The 21,593-nt window shown below is 40.5% G+C and overlaps 1 protein-coding gene across 1 annotated transcript in view; it reads left to right on the top strand.

Annotated features, from left to right (window-relative positions):
• The window catches only part of LOC133605797 (uncharacterized), a 57,110-nt gene that overhangs the window by 19,034 nt on the left and 16,483 nt on the right, over positions 1-21,593 (top strand). Inside the window, exons 13-15 of the mRNA XM_061959103.2 lie at positions 695-850; positions 3,652-3,842; positions 13,313-13,464. Of these exons, the coding sequence (XP_061815087.2) occupies positions 695-850; positions 3,652-3,842; positions 13,313-13,464 (499 nt within the window). The remainder of the gene's footprint in view (positions 1-694; positions 851-3,651; positions 3,843-13,312; positions 13,465-21,593) is intronic.

The following is a 21,593-nucleotide window of genomic DNA, read 5'->3' on the forward strand; positions in this document are numbered from 1 at the left end:
GCACATGGTTGTCTTTTGTGGAATTGTGTGTTTGTTGTGTTAGGTGCAGATGTGTGTGTCACGTGTGTCCCCAGAATGCACATGGTTGTGTTTTTTGTGGAATTGTGTGTTTGATGGGTCAGGTGCAGATGTGTGTGTGTCACACGTGTCCCCAGAATGCACATGGTTGTGTCTTTTGTGGAATTGTGTGTTTTGTGTGTTTGTTGGGTCAGGTGCAGATGTGTGTGTGTCAACCAGTCACACATGTCCCCAGAATGCACATGGTTGTATCTTTTGTGCAATTGTGTCTTTTGTGTGTTTGTAGTGTCAGGTGCAGATGTGTGTGCGATACACCTGTCCCCAGAATTCACATGGTTGTCTTTGGTGTAATTGTGTGTTGTGTCAGGTGCAGATTTGTGTGTGATGCGTGTCCCCAGAATTCCCATGTGTCTTTTGTGGAATTGTGTGTTTGTTGTGTCAGGTGCAGGTGTGTGTGCATCACACAGCCACTAATGGTTGCCTTTTGTGGAATTGTGTGTTTGTTGTGTTAAGTGCAGATGTGTGTGTGTCACACAGCCACACGTGTCCCCACAATGCACATCGTTGTCTTTTGTGGAATTGTCTTTTGTGTGTTTGTTGTGTCAGGTACAGATGTGTGTGTGTCACAGTCACACATGGTTGTATCTTTTGTGGAAGTGTGTGTTTGTTGTGTCAGGTGCAGATGTGTGTGCGTCACACAGACACACGTGTCCCCAGAACTCACAATGCATCAACACGCTGGCTTCATACGTGTGTGCGTGCAAGACAGGATACTACGATGTTAGCGCTGTGCTTTACAACACGCCTTCACACACCCACCCCGTCTGCAACGGTAATTACAAATCTTCTCATTCAGTCATTCATCACTTTTTAACTGCAAATCTTCTCATTCATTCATTCATCACTTTTTAACTGCAAATCTTCTTTGATTCATTCATTCATTACTTTTAATTACAAATCTTCTCATTCATTCATTCATCACTTTTTTACTACACATCTTCTCATTCATTCATTCATCACATTTTAACTGCAAATCTTCTCATTCATTCATTACTTTTAATTACAAATCTTCTCATTCATTCATTCATCACTTTAACTGCAAATCTTCTCATTCATTACTTTTAATTACAAATATTCTCATTAATTTATTCATCACTTTTTAACTACACATCTTCTCATTCATTCATCACTTTTTAACTACACATCTTCTCATTAATCCTTTTTAATGACAAATCTCATTAATTCATTCATCACTTTTTAACTACAAATCTTCTCATTCACCCTTTGTAACTAAAAATTTCATTCATTCATTCATCACTTTTCAACTACAAATATTCTCATTCACTCTAACTACAAATCTTCTCATTCACCCTTTGTAACTACAAATCTCATTCATTCATTCATCACTTTTAATCTACAAATATTCTCATTCACTCTTTAACTGCAAATCTTCTCATTCACCCTTTTAACTACAAATCTTCTCATTCTCTTCTCATTCACCCTTTTTAACTACCGTATTTTCCGCACCATAAGCCGCCCTGGGTTATAAGCCGCGCCTTCAATGAACGGCATATTTCAAAACTTTGTCCACCTATAAGCCGCCCCGTGTTATAAGCCGCATCTAACTGCGCTAAAGGGAATGTCAAAAAAACAGTCAGATAGGTCAGTCAAACTTTAATAATATATTAAAAACCAGCGTTCTAACTCTGTTCACTCCCAAAATGTACGGTAATGTGCAAATGTGCAATCACAAACATAGTAAAATTCAAAATAGTGCTTAGCAATAGCAACATCAATAACTTAATGTTGCTCAAACGTTAATGTCACAACACACAAAATAAACATAACGCTCACTTTCTGAAGTTATTCTTCATTCATAAATCCCTCGAATTCTTCTCCTTCGGTGTCCGAATTAAAAAGTTGGGCGAATACGGGATCCAAAATGGCCGGCTCCGTCTCGTCGAAGTCATCGGAGTCAGTGTCGCTGTTGCCTTCATTCGAATAGTGATGGTGCTGACACTTCTGCTTGCTGCTCTCTGCTCAACAACCCACTGTTCGAGTTTGTCCTCCAACAGTTGCCATCTTGCTTTGTTCCCTCGGAAACTCTGTTTTGTCTTCTTTACCTGGCGCAGGTCATCTTGTTGCTTCCTCCACCTACGCACCATTGATTCATTTATGTGATATTCTCTTGCTGCTGCTCTATTTCCGTGTTCTTCGGCATGACTTATTGCCTTAAGTTTAAATTCTGCGTTATACGCGTGTCGCTTAGTAGGAGCCATTTTGTGGTCTTTACAGATGTAAACACACAAAGGAAATGAAACGTAATACCCGCGCGCTTCTTCTTCTACGGGGGCGGGTGGTTGCTTACCGTAGAAGAAGAAGCGCTTCCTCTTCTACGGGGGCGGGTGCTTACCTTGGCAGTTGCTTACCATAGAAGAAGAAGCGCTTCCTCTTCTACGGGGAAAAAAGATGGCGGCTGTTTACCGTAGTTGCGAGACCGAAACTTTATGAAAATAAATATTTATATTAATCCATATATAAGGCGCACCGGGTTATAAGCCGCACTGTCAGCTTTTGTGAAAATTTGTGGTTTTTAGGTGCGGCTTATAGTGCGTAAAATACATATTTTCATTCTTTTTAACTACACATCTTCTCTTTCATTCATTCATTCATCTTTTTTTAACTGCAAATCTTCTCATTCATTCATTCATCACTTTTTAACTACAAATCTTCTCGTTCACCCTTTTTAACTACACGTTTTCATTCTTCCTTTTTAACTACACATACATACACTCTTTCATTCATTAATTCATCACTTTTTATTTGCAAATCTTCTCATTCAATTGTTATCACTTTTTAACTGCAAATCTTCTTTCACCTTTTTAACTGCAAATCTTATTCATTCATTCATCACTTTTTAACGACACGTCTTCTCATTCACCCTTTTTAATTACAAATCTTCTTTTATTGACTCATCACTTTTTAACTACAAATCTTTTTTCATTCATTGATCACTTTAACAAAAAATCTTCTCATTCACCCTTTGTAATTACAAATCTCATTAATCACTTTTTAACTACAACTCTTCTCATTCATTCATTCATCCATCACTTTTTAACTACAAATCTTCTCATTCACACTTCTCACATCTTCTCACTAATTCATTCATCACTTTTTAAGTACAAATCTTCTCGTTTATTCATTCATCACGTTTTAACTACACATCTTCTCATTCATTCATCCCCTTAACTACAAATCTTCTCATTCATTCTTTCACCCCTTTCTAACTAGAAATCTTCTCACCCACTCATCACTTTTAAGCTACAAATATTTTCACTCATTTATTCACCCCTTTTTAACTAGAAATCTTCTCACTCACTCATCACTTTTAGCTAGAAATCTTTTCACTCATTCATTCACCCCTTTTAACTGTAAATATTGTCATTCATTCATCTCTTAATCATAAATCATCCCATTCATTCATCTCTTAACTACAAATCATTTCATTCATACATTCATTTTGTTCACAATGAGTGGAAACCAGCAGTTCTTGTGTCTTACTTTGCCGCACTGCCGTCATAACTATGATGCTGACCTAGAAAAGTCCTGTACCTCCCTCATGTGTGACGCCAGAGAAAGGACTTTTCAGTCAGTGCAAGGACTCTGTGATGAGCGGCGGCCTGGCAAAGTCCTACTTGACGTCTTACATCGGAGGCAATGTGGACGTGAGGCTGAACGATGGAAGGTGTCCGGTGGAGGAAAGTGGATCCATGTTCCACTTCCACACACCCAGGACTGTCTCAGAGTGTGGGACACGCAGGCGGGTGAGTGAGCAGACTTCTTCCATCTTTGACTCTTGTACTCCTTTGACCTTGACAAGAGTAACCTTCTTCCCGCTGTAAGAAGTGACCTAAGTGAGCTTCTTCCTGCTGTAAGAAGTGACCTAAGTGAGCTTCTTCCCGCTGTAAGAAGTGACCTAAGTGAGCTTCTTCCCGCTGTAAGAAGTGGCCTAAGTGAGTTTCTTCCCGCTGTAAGAAGTGGCCTAAGTGAGTTTCTTCCGGCTGTAAGAAGTGACCTAAGTGTGCTTCTTCCCGCTGTAAGAAGTGACCTATATGACTTTCTTCCCACTGTAAGAAGTGACCTATATGACTTTCTTCCCGCTGTAAGAAGTGACCTATATGACTTTCTTCCCGCTGTAAGAAGTGACCTATATGACTTTCTTCCCTCTTTATGAGATGAGCTTCTTCCCGCTGTAAGAAGTGACATAAGTGAGTTTCTACTTGCTGTAAGAAGTGACTTAAGGGAGCTTCTTCCCCGCTGTAAGAAGTAACCTAAGTGTCTTCCCTCTGTAAGAAATTACCTAAGTGAGTTTCTTCCCGCTGTAAGTGACCTAAGTGAGCTTCTTCCCCGTTGTTAGAAGTGACCTAAGTGAGCTTCTTCCCGCTGTAAGAAGTGACCTAAGTGAGTTTCTTCCCACTGTAAGAAGTGACCTAAGTGAGCTTCTTCCCGCTGTAAGAAGTGGCCTAAGTGAGCTTCTTCCCGCTGTAAGAAGTGGCCTAAGTGAGTTTCTTCCGGCTGTAAGAAGTGACCTAAGTGTGCTTCTTCCCGCTGTAAGAAGTGACCTAAGTGAGTTCCTTCCCGCTATAAGAAGTGACCTATATGACTTTCTTCCCACTGTAAGAAGTGACCTATATGACTTTCTTCCCGCTGTAAGAAGTGACCTATATGACTTTCTTCCCGCTGTAAGAAGTGACCTATATGACTTTCTTCCCTCTTTATGAGATGAGCTTCTTCCCGCTGTAAGAAGTGACATAAGTGAGTTTCTACTTGCTGTAAGAAGTGACTTAAGGGAGCTTCTTCCCCGCTGTAAGAAGTAACCTAAGTGTCTTCCCTCTGTAAGAAATTACCTAAGTGAGTTTCTTCCCGCTGTAAGTGACCTAAGTGAGTTCCTTCCCGCTGTAAGAAGTGACCTATATGACATTCTTCCCGCTGTAAGAAGTGACCTATATGACTTTCTTCCCGCTGTAAGAAGTGACCTATATGACTTTCTTCCCTCTTTATGAGATGAGCTTCTTCCCGCTGTAAGAAGTGACATAAGTGAGTTTCTACTTGCTGTAAGAAGTGACTTAAGGGAGCTTCTTCCCCGCTGTAAGAAGTAACCTAAGTGTCTTCCCTCTGTAAGAAATTACCTAAGTGAGTTTCTTCCCGCTGTAAGTGACCTAAGTGAGTTCCTTCCCGCTGTAAGAAGTGACCTATATGACATTCTTCCCGCTGTAAGAAGTGACCTATATGACTTTCTTCCCGCTGTAAGAAGTGACCTATATGACTTTCTTCCCTCTTTATAAGATGAGCTTCTTCCCGCTGTAAGAAGTGACATAAGTGAGTTTCTACCCGCTGTAAGAAGTGACCTAAGTGAGCTTCTTCCCGCTGTTAGAAGTGAGCTTCTTCCCGCTGTAAGAAGTGACCTAAGTGAGCTTCTTCCCGCTGTAAGAAGTGGCCTAAGTGAGCTTCTTCCCGCTGTAAGAAGTGGCCTAAGTGAGTTTCTTCCGGCTGTAAGAAGTGACCTAAGTGTGCTTCTTCCCGCTGTAAGAAGTGACCTAAGTGAGTTTCTTCCCGCTGTAAGAAGTGACCTATATGACTTTCTTCCCGCTGTAAGAAGTGACCTATATGACTTTCTTCCCGCTGTAAGAAGTGACCTATATGACTTTCTTCCCGCTGTAAGAAGTGACCTATATGACTTTCTTCCCTCTTTATGAGATGAGCTTCTTTCCGCTGTAAGAAGTGACATAAGTGAGTTTCTACTTGCTGTAAGAAGTGACTTAAGGGAGCTTCTTCCCCGCTGTAAGAAGTAACCTAAGTGTCTTCCCTCTGTAAGAAATTACCTAAGTGAGTTTCTTCCCGCTGTAAGTGACCTAAGTGAGTTCCTTCCCGCTGTAAGAAGTGACCTATATGACATTCTTCCCGCTGTAAGAAGTGACCTATATGACTTTCTTCCCGCTGTAAGAAGTGACCTATATGACTTTCTTCCCTCTTTATGAGATGAGCTTCTTCCCGCTGTAAGAAGTGACATAAGTGAGTTTCTACTTGCTGTAAGAAGTGACTTAAGGGAGCTTCTTCCCCGCTGTAAGAAGTAACCTAAGTGTCTTCCCTCTGTAAGAAATTACCTAAGTGAGTTTCTTCCCACTGTAAGTGACCTAAGGGAGTTCCTTCCCGCTGTAAGAAGTGACCTATATGACATTCTTCCCGCTGTAAGAAGTGACCTATATGACTTTCTTCCCGCTGTAAGAAGTGACCTATATGACTTTCTTCCCTCTTTATAAGATGAGCTTCTTCCCGCTGTAAGAAGTGACATAAGTGAGTTTCTACCCGCTGTAAGAAGTGACCTAAGTGAGCTTCTTCCCCGTTGTTAGAAGTGACCTAAGTGAGCTTCTTCCCGCTGTAAGAAGTGACCTAAGTGAGCTTCTTCCCCGCTGTAAGAAATGACCTAAGTGAATTTCTTCCCGCTGTAAGAAATGACCTAAGTGAGCTTCTTCCCGCTGTAAGAAATGACCTAAGTGAGATTCTTCCCGCTGTAAGAAATGACCTAAGTGAGCTTCTTCCCGCTGTAAGAAGTGACCTAAGTGAGCTTCTTCCCGCTGTAAGAAGTGGCCTAAGTGAGTTTCTTCCCGCTGTAAGAAGTGGCCTAAGTGTGCTTCTTCCCACTGTAAGAAGTGACCTTAGTGTGCTTCTTACTGCTGTAAGAAGTGACCTAAATGTGCTTCTTCCCGCTGTAAGAAGTGACCTAAGTGAGTTTCTCCCCGCTGTAAGAAGTGACCTATATGTCTTTCTTCCCACTGTAAGAAGTGACCTATATGACTTTCTTCCCGCTGTAAGAAGTGACCTATAAGACTTTCTTCCCTCTTTGAGATGAGCTTCTTCCCGCTGTAAGAAGTGACATAAGTGAGTTTCTACTTGCTGTAGGAAGTGACCTAAGGGAGCTTCTTCCCCACTGTAAGTAACCTGAGTGCCTTCCCTCTGTAAGAAATTACCTAAGTGCGTTTCTTCCCGCTGCAAGAAGTGACCTGAGTTCCTTCCCGCTGTAAGAAGTGACCTATATGACTTTCTTCCCACTGTAAGAAGTGACCTTTATGACTTTCTTCCCTCTTTGAGATGAGCTTCTTCCCGCTGTAAGAAGTGACATAAGTGAGTTTTTACCCGCTGTAAGAAGTGACCTAAGTGAGCTTCTTCCCGCTGTAAGAAGTGAGCTTCTTCCCGCTGTAAGAAGTGAGCTTCTTCCCGCTGTAAGAAGTGAGCTTCTTCCCGCTGTAAGAAGTGAGCTTCTTCCCGCTGTAAGAAGTGACCTGAGTGTCTTCCCTCTGTCAGAAGTGACCTATATGAGTTTCTTCCCGCTGTATGAGGTGAGCTTCTTCCCGCTGTAAGAAGTAAGCTTCTTCCCGCTGTAAGAAGTGACCTAAGTGAGTGTCTTCCCATTTGTTAGAAGAGACCTAAGTGAGCTACTTCCCCGCTGTTAGAAGTGACCTAAGTGAGCTTCTTCCTCCTGCAAGTTATGTATTCCAGCGATGTCACTTTGTTGGAAATCTCCTAAAACTATACTTTCACTGGCTGGAAACGAGGAGACTTTCAATTGTTTGCAGTATTTTTTACTCTCGTTGAATCAATTCTATTATGAATGATTTGTTAAGGTGATTATTTCCATATATTGAATATATTTTGTATTTGTACCTAGAGACACCATCTGACTGCCGTTATATTATCAAACCATGCTTTGTATTACTGTACATTTGTACATGTATTTGGAACATGTATACACAATGATATTTCACATATTTACATTGTTTCTTTACAACATGTGTGAAAAGGAGTTGGAAGAAGCAAAGCTTATTTATTCCTACCTCTTTTCCACTTCATAGTGATTACTGACACACATGTTCACCTCAATGATGCATAAATGTTAAATAATAGTTAAGTCAGTTATGATTTACATAACATGAATATTTTGTTTCAATAAGTTCCAGATGTTTATGATAATTCTTCTTTTTTGTACTTTGAATACTTTCTTAAAGTGGATCATATTAGTACATTGTTTATTAATCCATTCCATTATTTAATTCAACATGCTGATATTTTAAAGGTTTTAAGTGTTGTATGTGCATACACAGGTTTTCTCTAAGGTTATATATCTCCTCCTTTTGTTGAGAAGAATTGTTGTACATTCTTAGCTAGCAGGTTATACAAACCCTGTTTCCATATGAGTTGGGAAATTGTGTTAGATGTAAATATAAACGGAATACAATGATTTGCAAATCCTTTTCAACCCATATTCAATTGAATGCACTACAAAGACAAGATATTTGATGTTCAAACTCAAACTTTATTTTGTTTTGCAAATAATTAACTTAAAATTTCATGGCTGCAACTCGTGCCAAAATAGTTGGGAAAGGGCATGTTCACCACTGTTACATGGCCTTTCCTTTTAACAACACTCAGTAAACGTTTGGGAACTGAGGAGACACATTTTTTAAGCTTCTCAGGTGGAATTCTTTCCCATTCTTGCTTGATGTACAGCTTAAGTTGTTCAACAGTCCGGGGGTCTCCGTTGTGGTATTTTAGGCTTCATAATGCGCCACACATAATGCGGTACAGTCTAGTACCCTCACTCTTTTACTATGAAGCCACGTTGATGTAACACGTGGCTTGGCATTGTCTTGCTGAAATAAGCAGGGGCGTGCGTCCATGGTAACGTTGCTTGGATGGCAACATATGTTGCTCCAAAACATGTATGTACCTTTCAGCATTAATGGCGCCTTCACAGATGTGTAAGTTACCCATGTCTTGGGCACTAATACACCTCCATACCATCACACATGCTGGCTTTTGAACTTTGCGCCTACAACAATCCGGATGGTGTTATTTATTTATTTTTTATAAAGAAATACAATCACGTGTGCTTACGGACTGTATCCCTGCAGACTGTATTGATATATATTGATATATAATGTATATATTGTGTAACAAAATACACAATCTTGTAACAAATGGAGGAATAATTAATTCCCAAGAAAAACAGCAGGGGGACCACCGTCTGGCGGTGGTTTGGCTTCAAGTGGGAATATGTCTAACAGACAACCGTAATTTGTCAAGTGTGGGGCAAAAGCGTTGCTATAAAAAGTAGCATTACTGCTGTAACAAACAGTTCAGGGTGTCCCAAGTTACCGGAGTGTGTTAGGTAAGGAGGAGGAGTTTTGTCCCTCCAGAGTTGCCGTAGGGCTGTGACGTAGGGTGTGTGTGATGTTGACATTAAAGAAGCGGTGGCTACCGAACCTGCTCTAATGTCTCCCGTTTATTATTTTATTAGATAAGTACACTGTATAGGCGAACCCAGGACACTCGGCTACACTGCTAATATGTAGCATCGTTTGAAAAGTCACCCGTGAGACAATGAAGAGTGCTTACTCCGCACGTTAATATCTCCGTTTGGTGCCAGACGTCCACACCATCAAAATGCAGAGGCAAACATTTCCAGATCAACGCCGTAAGAAAAAAATAGTGATTTTTTAGTTGTGATTTCCTTCTCTGCATGGAAGTTTAAAAGTAGCATATATTAATGCAGTATGAACAAGAATGTTTTAATGTAGACACATAGAATCATCATACTGCTGTGATTATATGCATTAAGTGTTCATTCAAGGCTAAGGCAAAATATCGAGATATATATCGTGTATCGTGATATGGCCTTAAAATATTGCGATATTAAAAAAAGGCAATATCGCCCAGCCCTAACTACAATTATGTAAATTTACCAAAACTAGATTTATTAAAACAGTTATTATGCAGTGGCACAAACATTCATGTCATTTCAAAACAGAAAGTGCAAGATTGTCAGAGACATTTAAAAAAAAGCTATTGGTGCACTTTTGTGCATGATGTCACTAAGACGACATATCAAAAAAACACTAAATTAAAGTGCACTTTTTGTACAGAACGCCACTACAATAGTTTAAAACAAATAAAGTGCGCTTTTGTGCATGGTGTCACACAAGATATTTCAATAACTGTCAAATAAAAATGAGCTGCATAATAGGAAATCAAATAGTGTATGTCCTTCACTATGTGGTAGGTTCCTGCGGACGTTATCTTCTTCTGTTATTGACTAATTTTTTCATACGGTGTTGATCTGGAAATGGTTGCTTCAGCATTTTGTGGGTATGGCACCGAACGGAGATGTTGACATGCAGAGTTTCAAGCACTCTTCATTCTGTAGCGGTTGACTTTTCAAATGATGCTACAAATTAGCAGTAGCTGCTACTTTTTGTAGCAACGCTTTTGCCGCATACTTGTAAGACATATTCCCGCTTGAAGCCAAACCACCGCCAGACGATGGACCCCGTGCTGTTTTTCTTAGGAATTAATTCTTCCTTCATTTGTTACCAGATTCGCACCTTCTTTCTCTCGTATTACCACTCGCACCACTCCGCTAGCATCACAGCTTATGTTACCCATGCTTCTACTTCTCTGCTCTGCGAGGGCGTATGACGCGACAGTATGTGACGTATGTAAGAAGGTGCGCTTGTTTTAAGTCTCTGTGCGAAGGAGAGACAAGACAGAGTGAAAAAAGCCTGTAGTGTAATGCCCGCAGCTAAAAGCAACTGCCTGAGAACGTATACTCGAATATCACCATATCGCACAGAGACAAACCCGCGATATATCGAGTATATCGATATATCGCCCAGCCCTACAATCAAACACAATTAGGTATATAAAGTCAACTTGTTTTTACACTCTACTGCTACTTTAATGGACATATCAAATATCAGCGGCAGGATGATGTCTGTAAAAAAACAAAGGCATGAACAGACCAATAAAATACACAGATTCAGATGTACCGTATTTCCTTGAATTAGATTAATTAAATTAAAACCTCTTCTCACTCCGGCGCTTACCAAAGGCATGCGGTAAATGTAAGCATGCGCTTATTATTTTAAAACTTCTTCTCACTCCGGCGCTTACCAAAGGCATGCGGTAAATTTAGGCCTGCGCTTATAAATTTGAGTGTGATGTAAGGATACCATCATGAAAAGCACATTTAATAAAAAAAAACTTTATTATGGTCTTACCTTTACTTATAAATGAAGTCCATGCGCAGCTCCTTCTGAACAAAAGCATCGATAACTTGTTTATAGAAGTCTTCCTTATCTTTCTTCAGTTTTAAAAGTCTCTGTGTCTCGATGGAGCTCTTCCTTTAATTATTACCTCCTGCTTCGATTGAAAGTCCAGTTTAGAGAACGTTTTTTTTTTAGATATGTAATACATGTTAAAAGTTTAAGCGAGAGGAAAAAATAAACGATCGCTGCTAACTGTATCGCAAGAAGGATCACTAGCGCCCTCTACCACCAGGAGGCGGGAGTCATTTAATGATTCATATTTGACACACGCAGCTACGGTATATTAATAAAACATAGCTGCTTACTGTTCTTTTTAGCATATTCAATAGCTTGGACCTTAAATCCTACTGAAAAACTCTTTATCTTCTTCCCTTTATGCGATTTTAAATTATTGAAATCAGCCTCCTCCATTTTGAAAATGATGACAGGTCACTCGTGACGTGACGAGTTTGACCCGGTGGAAATTGTATGCATATGCTAATTATTTTGTGAAACGAGTTTGACCCGGCGGTAATTCTAGACATGCGCTAATAAAAATAATATTTTGCGAAACGAGTTTGACCCGGCGGTAATTCTAACCCGGCGGTAATTCTAACCCGGCGGTAATGCTAAGCATGCGCTAATTATTTTGCGAAACGAGTTTGACCCGGCGGTAATTCTAGACATGCGCTAATAAAAATAATATTTTGCGAAACGAGTTTGACCCGGCGGTAATTCTAACCCGGCGGTAATGCTAAGCATGCGCTAATTATTTTGCGAAACGAGTTTGACCCGGCGGTAATTCTAACCCGGCGGTAATGCTAAGCATGCGCTAATTATTTTGCGAAACGAGTTTGACCCGGCGGTAATTCTAGGCAGGCGCATACTATATATCCGGCGGCAATTCAAGGAAATACAGTAGTAATAAAACATTAAAATCAATGACATCAAGTACCGTATTTTCCGGACTATAGGGCGCACCGGATTATAAGGCGCACTGCCGATGAATGGTCTATTTTCTATGTTTTTCATATATAAGGCGCACCAGATTATAGAGCGCATTAAAGGAGTCATTTTATTAATTATTTTTCTAAATGTAAAATACTTCCTTGTGGTCTACATAACATGTAATGGTGGTTCTTTGGTCAAAATATTGCATAGATGATGTTTTACAGATCATCTTCAAGTCGCTTTCTGACAGTCACTTCGGCCGATAATTTTGGCAGTCCGATATTATCGGACATCTCTATTAATAACTAAAGTTCCTTGGGTGAATAATGTAAACTCACTACACCGGTATGTTTTAGCGCTTTAATGGCAGATATAAGTAAGAACTTAACACTACGTTATATTAGAAATGGCAACAGTGGAGGATGAATGTCCCATAACAGGAAGATAGAGAAAAAGAAGAAGCTTATCGACTATGGCGTCGTCACGGACTACAAAGGCGGACACGCACAATTTTTCAGGACTTATGCAGATCCCAAATACAGATCAGCAGGTACCAGAAGGTAAGAAAAGTTGCTTTTGCATAATATTGCGAAACAAAACGCCAGATATGTCTTACCTTAGACACACACCATAATAATACTCCTATGTTGAAGCACAGTACAATCCATCAAGCGGTGCGGCTTCATAGCTTACCAAAGTCGTACTAAAACATTTTGATAGATTTTTGAGCGCTGTGTGTAATGTTCTATATTTTCAATGGAACATTGAAAATGTTGGTGTTTACTTGAGTCATATTGCAGTCTACGCGTATCTCTTATGTTTGACTGCCATCTACTGGTCACACTTATTTCACCATGTACCCAATAAAATAGCTTCGAGGTCGGTAGCAAAACCAGAATTATTCCGTACATTAGGCACACCAGGTTATAAGGCGCACTGTCGAGTTTTGATAAAACAAAAAAGGTTTTTAAGTGCGCCTTATAGTATGGAAAATACAGTACTTGTGATAATACAACACATCTGTAGGATTTCAGGATTCTTTGTATTTTCAAGTGACTAAAGGTGTAGATGCGTATTGAAAGAGGTAAGTGTCCTATGTTATTTGAGGAAACTGACTGCCCAGTTGAACCATTTTATTGCTTTGATTCCCTCATTGGATGGACTGCCTTGGTTGTTTAATAAATGCAGTTTTTGTTTCCCAGGTGAACAAAAGTCACATTGAGTTCCAGAACACCCTGACGGTGACGCTGAGCAAGGAAGAAGCCATCAGTCGCAGGGACCTGAAAGTCGTGTGGAAGTGCGTCTACCCCTTGCACTACGTCCGGCAGGCCCATGTGGGCATTGACCTGAAGTGGTGAGTTGACCCTGCTTAGACTATCAAAACATGGAGCGAGTGAACCGACCTGCTAGCAAACATGGTGCCCTGTAGTCAGGTGACGGCCTTTTCAGCAATCATTGAGGGGATCGTCTGGCTATACTGCAGGGGGTGTCAAACGTACGGCCCGAGGGCCAGGTCAGGCCTGCAAACAGGTCCTATCCAGCACGAGGGATGAGGAGGAACCACAGATCCCTTCCCCATCAACAACAATGCAAATCAAGCAGACTTTTTGCGAGTCAGCAACGATTACTTTGGGACAAATTATGATCCAGAACCTTATATTTTTGAGCCTGAACAAAAAGAGGAAGAAGGGGTTGAGATGGGGTTGGGGTAGGAGGTAGCGGGGGGTGTATAATGTTGCGTCCCGGAAGAGTTAGTGCTGCAAGGGGTTCTGGGTATTTGTTCTGTTGTGTTACGGTGCGGATGTTCTCCCGAAATGTGTTTGTCATTCTTGTTTGGTGTGGGTTCACAGTGTGGCGCATATTTGTAACAGTGTTAAAGTTGTTTATACGGCCACCCTCAGTGTGACCTGTATGGCTGTTGACCAAGTATGCTTTGCATTCACTTGTGTGTGTGAAAAGCAGTAGATAAAGGAAGTGCCTTTTAAGGTTTATTGGCGCTCTGTGCTTCTCCCTATGTCCGTATACACAGCGGCGTTTTAAAAAGTCATAAATTGTACTTTTTAAAACCGATACCGATAATTTTGATACCGATAATATCGGATATTACATTTTAAAGCACTTATCGGCCTAAAACCAACCATAATAAAACAAACACTTACTGTAATATTTCCACTCTTGCTGGGATGCCGACCGACTGGACGCTCACATAATTCCGTTTAGATGAAGATTCAATCGCAATCCTCACAAAGGGTTAATAAAAAGTTGTCACAACAAGCATCTTTTTCACCATCTGGGGGGACGTGAAAGTGGACCTGAGTGTCGGGTCCATGGTCACATTTGTCTACTAGCAGGTGAAGAAATGCATGAATTATTGTCCTTGCTCCTGATGGGTCCTGGTTAGCGCCGTGCATGGCAGCTCCCGCCATCAGTGTGTGAATGGGTGAATGTGGAAATAGTGTCAAAGCGCTTTGAGTTCCTTAGAAAGGTAGAAAAGCGCTATACAAGTACAACCCATTGATTTATAATCTAGAATTTACTTTTAGCAAGTTTGAGACCAAGCAGAAGCAACAACAATAGCAGCGTAAGCTAGCATTAGCTCACTGCTATCAATGCGCCGCTAAAATAGTCTGTCTGCGTTAGGGCTGATAATAACAATATCACTCATGTTTGGTTAAATTTCAGGTCACGACATGTAAATTGAGTATTATTGACGCTTTCTGGATGTTTTTAGAGAGTATAATGAGAGGACCACAGGGGTGTCAAACGTACGACCCGGGGCCAGGTCAGGCCCGCGAACAGGTTCTATTCGGCCCGCGGGATGAGTTTGCTAAGTATAAAAATGAGCCTGAAATTTTTACAAACTTCTGTTTCTAAATGTGTCCACTGGATGTCGCAATAGCAATTCTTTGTATCTTTCTAGATGATGCTACATATGTACAAAATAAACCACGTGATGTTAGTACATCAGTCGAGGAAAATGATCAAACTACATAAATAACATACTGTAATTTTATTTTGATATAATTTTTTTATCTTGATAGATGAGTTGACTGATGAACATTATCACTTCATTTATTCAGAAAATATAAATAACGACAAATAAAGATAGAATACTATTAACCGCAACATGTTAGTGTAACAAAAACTCAACATTCTGATTTGTACAATTTCAGAATGTGCCTGTTCTACTTTAAACAAAGAAAACAATCTGAAGTTGTCTTTATTTTTGAGTTATCGTTAGATGTCCGATAATATCGACCTGCCGATATTCACACTCATTCACACAAAAGGGTTGTTTCTTTCTGTTATTAATATTTTGGTTCCTACATTATATGTCAATATATATTAATACAGTCTGCAAGGAATACAGTCCGTAAGCACACATGATTGTGCGTGCTGCTGGTCCACTAATAGTACTAACCTTTAACAGTTAATTTTACTAATTTTCATTCATTACTAGTTTCAATGTAACTGTTTTTATATTGTTTTGCTTTCTTTTTTTATTCAAGAAAATGTTTTAAATGTATTTATCTTATTTTATTAATTTTTTTTAAAAGTACCTTATCTTCACCATACCTGGTTGTCCAAATTAGGCATAATAATGTGTTAAATCCACGACTGTATATATCGGTTGATATCGGTATCGGTTGATATCGGTATCGGTAATTAAAGAGTTGGACAATATCGGATATCGGCAAAAAGCCATTATCTGACATCCCTAGTTATCGTGCCGTGATTTTTCTCCATGTGCCCTCCGATCTAAAATGAGTTTGACACCTCTGCCATGCTGTTTCTCATTGGTCAAAAGGCAGTCACGTGACTACCAGGCGCCATGTTTGCTCGCCGCCTTCAAACGGAGTTGGCCATACTCGCTCTGGGTCAATGACGCCTACGGGTTATGCTTTAAAAGCTAGCATAAAGACATGCTAGCGTAATAGAGATATTAATATTTTTAGACAAAAGGTCAATGACTTACTGACAATTACAGTCGTTTTAAAGTCTCGACCTACTGCTCAATGGCGGCCATGTTTTTCCAACCAATCTTGTAGTACTAGGGCCGATATTTGGCATTTGGACATATCTAGGTATCAACCTTTGTTTGTTTGTTTTACAAATGGAACATAACTACATCAGCAGATAGAATATACACTAGGGGTGTAACGGTACACAAAAATGTAGGTTCGGTACGTACCTCGGTTTAGAGGTCACGGTTCGGTTCATTTTCGGTACAGTAAGAATATATAAATTTTTGGGTTATTTATTCACCAAATTTGCAAAATCTTCCACCAAAAATATTTTTCTTAGTGGAATATTTGATGTGAAGTAATCAGAACCTTGGATAGGTCAATAATTCATAATAACATTGATTTTGATTTAATATTATGTTTTGAGTAGAGATGTCCGATAATATCGGTCGATAAATGCTTTAGAATGTAATATCGGAAATTATCGGTATCGTTTTTTTTATTATCGGTATCGTTTTATTTTTTTTGTTTGTTTTTTGTTTTTTGTTTTTTTAAATCAACATAAAAAACAAGATACACTTACAATTAGTGCACCAACCCAAAAAACCTCCCTCCCCCATTTACACTCATTCATACAAAAGGGTTGTTCCATTCTGTTATTAATATTGTGGTTCCTACATTATATATCAAATATATCAATACAGTCTGCAAGGGATACAGTCCGTAAGCACACATGATTGTGCGTGCTGCTGGTCCACTAATAGTACTAACCTTTAACAGTTAATTTTACTTATTTTCATTCATTACTAGTTTCTATGTAACTTTTTATATTGTTTTACTTTCTTTTTTATTCAAGAAAATGTTTTTAATTTATTTATCTTATTTTATTTTAATTTTTTTTAAAAAAGGACCTTATCTTCACCATACCTGGTTGTCCAAATTAGGCATAATAATGTGTTAATTCCACGACTGTATATATCAGTTGATATCGGTATCGGTTGATATCGGTATCTGTAATTAAGGGTTTGGTCAATATCGGATATCGGCAAAAAGCCATTATCGGACATCCCTCGTTTTGAGCAATGACAGTTTGAAAGAAAAAAAAAACAGCTTTGTTTTATTAGTCAACATTGGAACTTTTTCTAAATTACATTTCACCTTTAAGCTTTTTTATTTCACTTTTGTTATGTTTTTGTTTATTTTAATAGTATTTTTAGAATGTGCCATGGGCCTTTAAAACATTAGCTGTGGGCTGCAAATGGCCTCCGGGGCACACTTTTGACACCCGTGCTATAGATAATAAAAAATTAAATCTGATAAATCTATGGATAAAAAGCAGAGCCTGGCGACGCATGCACGTTTATCACAACTCTCTCGCTCTCTCTGTCTCCGCCCCTCCCTCACCAATGCTACTGCGCGCACAATTTGTTTTGTTTTTAACCCCTTCTTAACCCTGAACGTACATTGAAAATACACGCAACCATAACTCAAAATGCCGGACATTTGAGGCATTTAAGAAACTCCCCCCGGACAGCTCCGCAAAAGAGGACATGTCCGGTGAAAAGAGGACGTATGGTCAGTCTATCCTAGCCCGGTCGCTGCTAGGATGAAACCGATCGCTGCTAGCAGCTAATGGGCTACGTCACCATACGTCCTCTTTTCACCGGACATGTCCTTTTTTGCGGAGTTGTCCGGGGGGAGTTTCTAAAATGCCTCAAATGTCCGGCATTTTGAGTATTGTTTACACAACGTGCAGTACGCTACTTAATGTCCATGTGGAAACTCATTCGGTACACCTACGCACCGAACAGAAACCCCCGTTCCGAAACGGTTCGATACAAATACATGTACCGTTACACCCCTAATATACACATATGATACCAGTATTTAGTAATTAATAGATCATTAGTAAAGTAGATATTAATAAGCACTGCTCAAGCACCAGCCATTTTGTCCTGCGTGAAAAAGTTACCCGTTTCCTGAGGCGCAATTTTCAATTTATTCAAGAATAAAAATGGCAGTAATTGTCAATAAATCTGCCCAAATATATTTTGATATCTGACAGAGTTCTCATGAGAATTCTTCTCTGCGCTCACACGGCCACGCCCACTTTCTCTCCTTGCAGTTGTGATCGTCTCCTCCGCTTACATGAACTTAACAAAACTGCCATTTTTTGACCGAGAAATCCAGTTTTTGTCCTTCTTTCCTGGCGTCTCCCTCTCGTTTTTGTTTGTACCACAGCAGCGATCGACAGTCCTGCGTCCGCAACATTTGCAGCGTATGTGGGCTCATTAAGGCAGCACGGTGACACAAGGGTTAGTGCGTGTGTCTCACAATACGAAGGTCCTGAGTTCAATCCCGGGTCTCAGGATCTTTCTGTGTGGAGTTTGCATGTTCTCCCCGTGACTGCGTGGGTTCCCTCCGGCTTCCTCCCACCTCCAAAGACATGCACCTGGGGATAGGTTGATTGGCAACACTAAAATGGGCCCTAGTGTGTGAATGTAATCTGCCTATCTGTGTTGGCCCTGCGATGAGGTGGCGACTTGTCCAGGGTGTACACCGCCTTCTGCCCGAATGCAGCTGAGATAGACTCCAGCACCCCCCATGACCCTGAAAGGGACCAGCGGTATAAAATGGATGGATGGATGGATGGATGGTGGGCTCATTAAAGGAGCGCCACGAGTTTCATCCATCCATCTTCAACCGCTTATCCGGAATCGGGTCGCGGGGGCAACAGCTCCAGCAGAGACCCCCAGACTTCCCTCTCCAGAGCAACATTAGCAACTTCCTCCTGGGGAATCCCGAAGCGTTCCCAGGCCAGAGAGGAGATGTAATCCCCCATCTGGTCCTTGGCCTGCCACAGGGTTTCATGATAAATCAAATAACGCAACAGAGATGGATGGACACGAGGACAGCAGGAAAGTTATCTCTGACAAAAATGCACACTTTGTGTGAAGTAGATGAGTTATTGTCCATCCATCTTCTTCCACTTATCCGAGGTCGGGTCGCGGGGGCAGCAGCCTAAGCAGAGAAGCCCAGACTTCCCTCTCCCCAGCCACTCTGTCCAGTTCCTCCCGGGGGATCCCGAGGCGTTCCCAGGCCAGCCGGGAGACATAGTCTTCCCAACGTGTCCTGGGTCTTCCCCTTGGACTCCTGCCGGTCGGACGTGCCCCAAACACCTCCAGAGGGAGGCGTTCGGGTGGCATCCTGACCAGATGCCCGAACCACCTCATGTGGCTCCTCTCCATGTGGAGGATGACAGAGCTTCTCACCCTATCTCTAAGGGAGAGACCCGCCACCCGGCGGAGGAAACTCATTTCGGCCGCTTGTACCCGTGATCTTGTCCTTTCGGTCATAACCCAAAGCTCATGACCATAGGTGAGGATGGGAACGTAGATCGACCGGTAATATGAGAGCTTTGCCTTCCGGCTCAGCTCCTTCTTCACCACAACGGATCGATACAGCGTCCGCATTACTGAAGACGCCGCACCGATCCGCCTGTCGAGCTCACGATCCACTCCTCCCCCACTCGTGAGCAAGACTCCTAGGTACTTGAACTCCTCCACTTGGGGCAAGATCTCTTCCCCAACTTGGAGATGGCACTCCACCCTTCCCCGGGCGAGAACCATGGACTCGGACTTGGCGGTGCTGATTCTTCATCGCTTCACACTCTGCTACGAACTGATCCAGGAAGAGCTGAAGATCCTGGCCAGTTGAAGCCATCACATCATCTGCAAAAAGCAGAGACCTGATCCTGCAGCCACCAAACCAAATCCCCTCAACGCCCTGACTGCGCCTAGAAATTCTGTCCATAAAAGTTATTAACAGAATCGGTGACAAAGGGCAGCCTCACTGGAAACGGGTCCAATTTACTGCGGGCAATGCGGACCAAGCTCTGACACTGATCATACAGGGAGCGGACCGCCACAATCAGACAGTCCGATGAGTTATTGTGATGTAGAGAAATGTCAATTTTAATAACTAAAGGCTTAGTGGCCACATGCGTGGACAGCACCTTTTAGCTCTTATTTCCAAAATTGTGTACACTACTCAATTGGGGTCTTATGGCCACTTATGTGGACACTTATACTGCCATCTGGTGGTGTCAGAAGAGTATAACATACAATGGAATTTGATTAAAAAAAATGTAAAAATAAGAATTAGCATGTCACTAAACATGAAGTACACGTTTATGTACTTATGGACTACCGTATTTTTCGGAGTATAAGTCGCACCGGCCGGAAATGCATAATAAAGAAGGGAAAAAAAAACATAAGTCGCACTGGAGTATAAATCGCATTTTTGAGGGAAATTTATTTGATAAAACCCAACACCAAGAATAGACATTTGAAAGGCAATTTAAAATAAATAAAGAATTGGGTTGAATAAGTGTACATTATTTGAGGCATAAATAACCAACTGAGAAGGTGCCTGGTATGTTAACGTAACATATTATGGTAAGAGTCATTCAAATAACTATAACATATAGAACATGCTATACGTTTACCAAACAATCTGTCACTCCTAATCGCTAAATCCCATGAAATCTTATACGTCTAGTCTCTTACGTGAATGAGCTGAATAATATTATTTGATATTTTACGGTAATGTGTTAATTTCACACACAAGTCGCATGTATAAGTCCCCGGCCAAACTATGAAAAAAAAACTGCGACTTATAGTCCGAAAAATACGGTAAGTACATCATATCAAAAGATGATTCTTTGTTTTTATTCTAATTAGGGTCCAATAAGCCCAAATAGCAAAGAGAAAAAAAAAAAAAAAGCATAAGGCCCAAACAGCTTGGGCCTTAAGATATTAAACCAGGGGTGCTCACACTTTTTCTGCAGGCGAGCTACTTTTCAATTGATCAAGTCGTGGGGATCTACCTCATTCATATATATAATTTATATTTACTTATTTATGAAACATATGTTTTTGTTAACAAGTTAAAGGTGTTTAATGATAATGCAAGCATGTTTAACACATATAGTTAATATTGTTAATAAATTAAAGGTGTTTAATGATAATACAAGTATGTTTAATACATATAGTTAATATTGTTAACAAGTTAAAGGTGTTTAATGATAATACAAGCATGTTTACCACATATAGTTAATATTGTTAATAAGTTGAAGGTGTTTAAAGATAATGCAAACATGTTTAACACATATAGTTACTATTGTTAAGTTAAAGGTGTTTAAAGATAATACAAGCATGTTTAACACATATAGATTCCTTTCTTTCATGAAGACAAGAATATAAGTTGGTGTATTACCTGATTGTGATGACTTGCATTGATTGGAATCAGACAGTGGTGCTGATAAGGTCCGCATTTTCGAATGGAGGAGAAAAAAGTCCTCCTTTCTGTCCAATACCACATGAAAGTGGTTGGTTTTTGGCATCTTATTTATCCAGCTTCCGTACTCCTGTATACACTTTACAAGAAATACATTGTTGGCAAACTCCGTAGCTTGCTAGCTTGTGCACGCCAGCTTTCTGAGACTGTTATTTTGGTA

Source organism: Nerophis lumbriciformis, linkage group LG05 (assembly GCF_033978685.3).
Source record: "Nerophis lumbriciformis linkage group LG05, RoL_Nlum_v2.1, whole genome shotgun sequence".
In the NCBI taxonomy this organism is placed as follows: Eukaryota; Metazoa; Chordata; class Actinopteri; order Syngnathiformes; family Syngnathidae; genus Nerophis; species Nerophis lumbriciformis.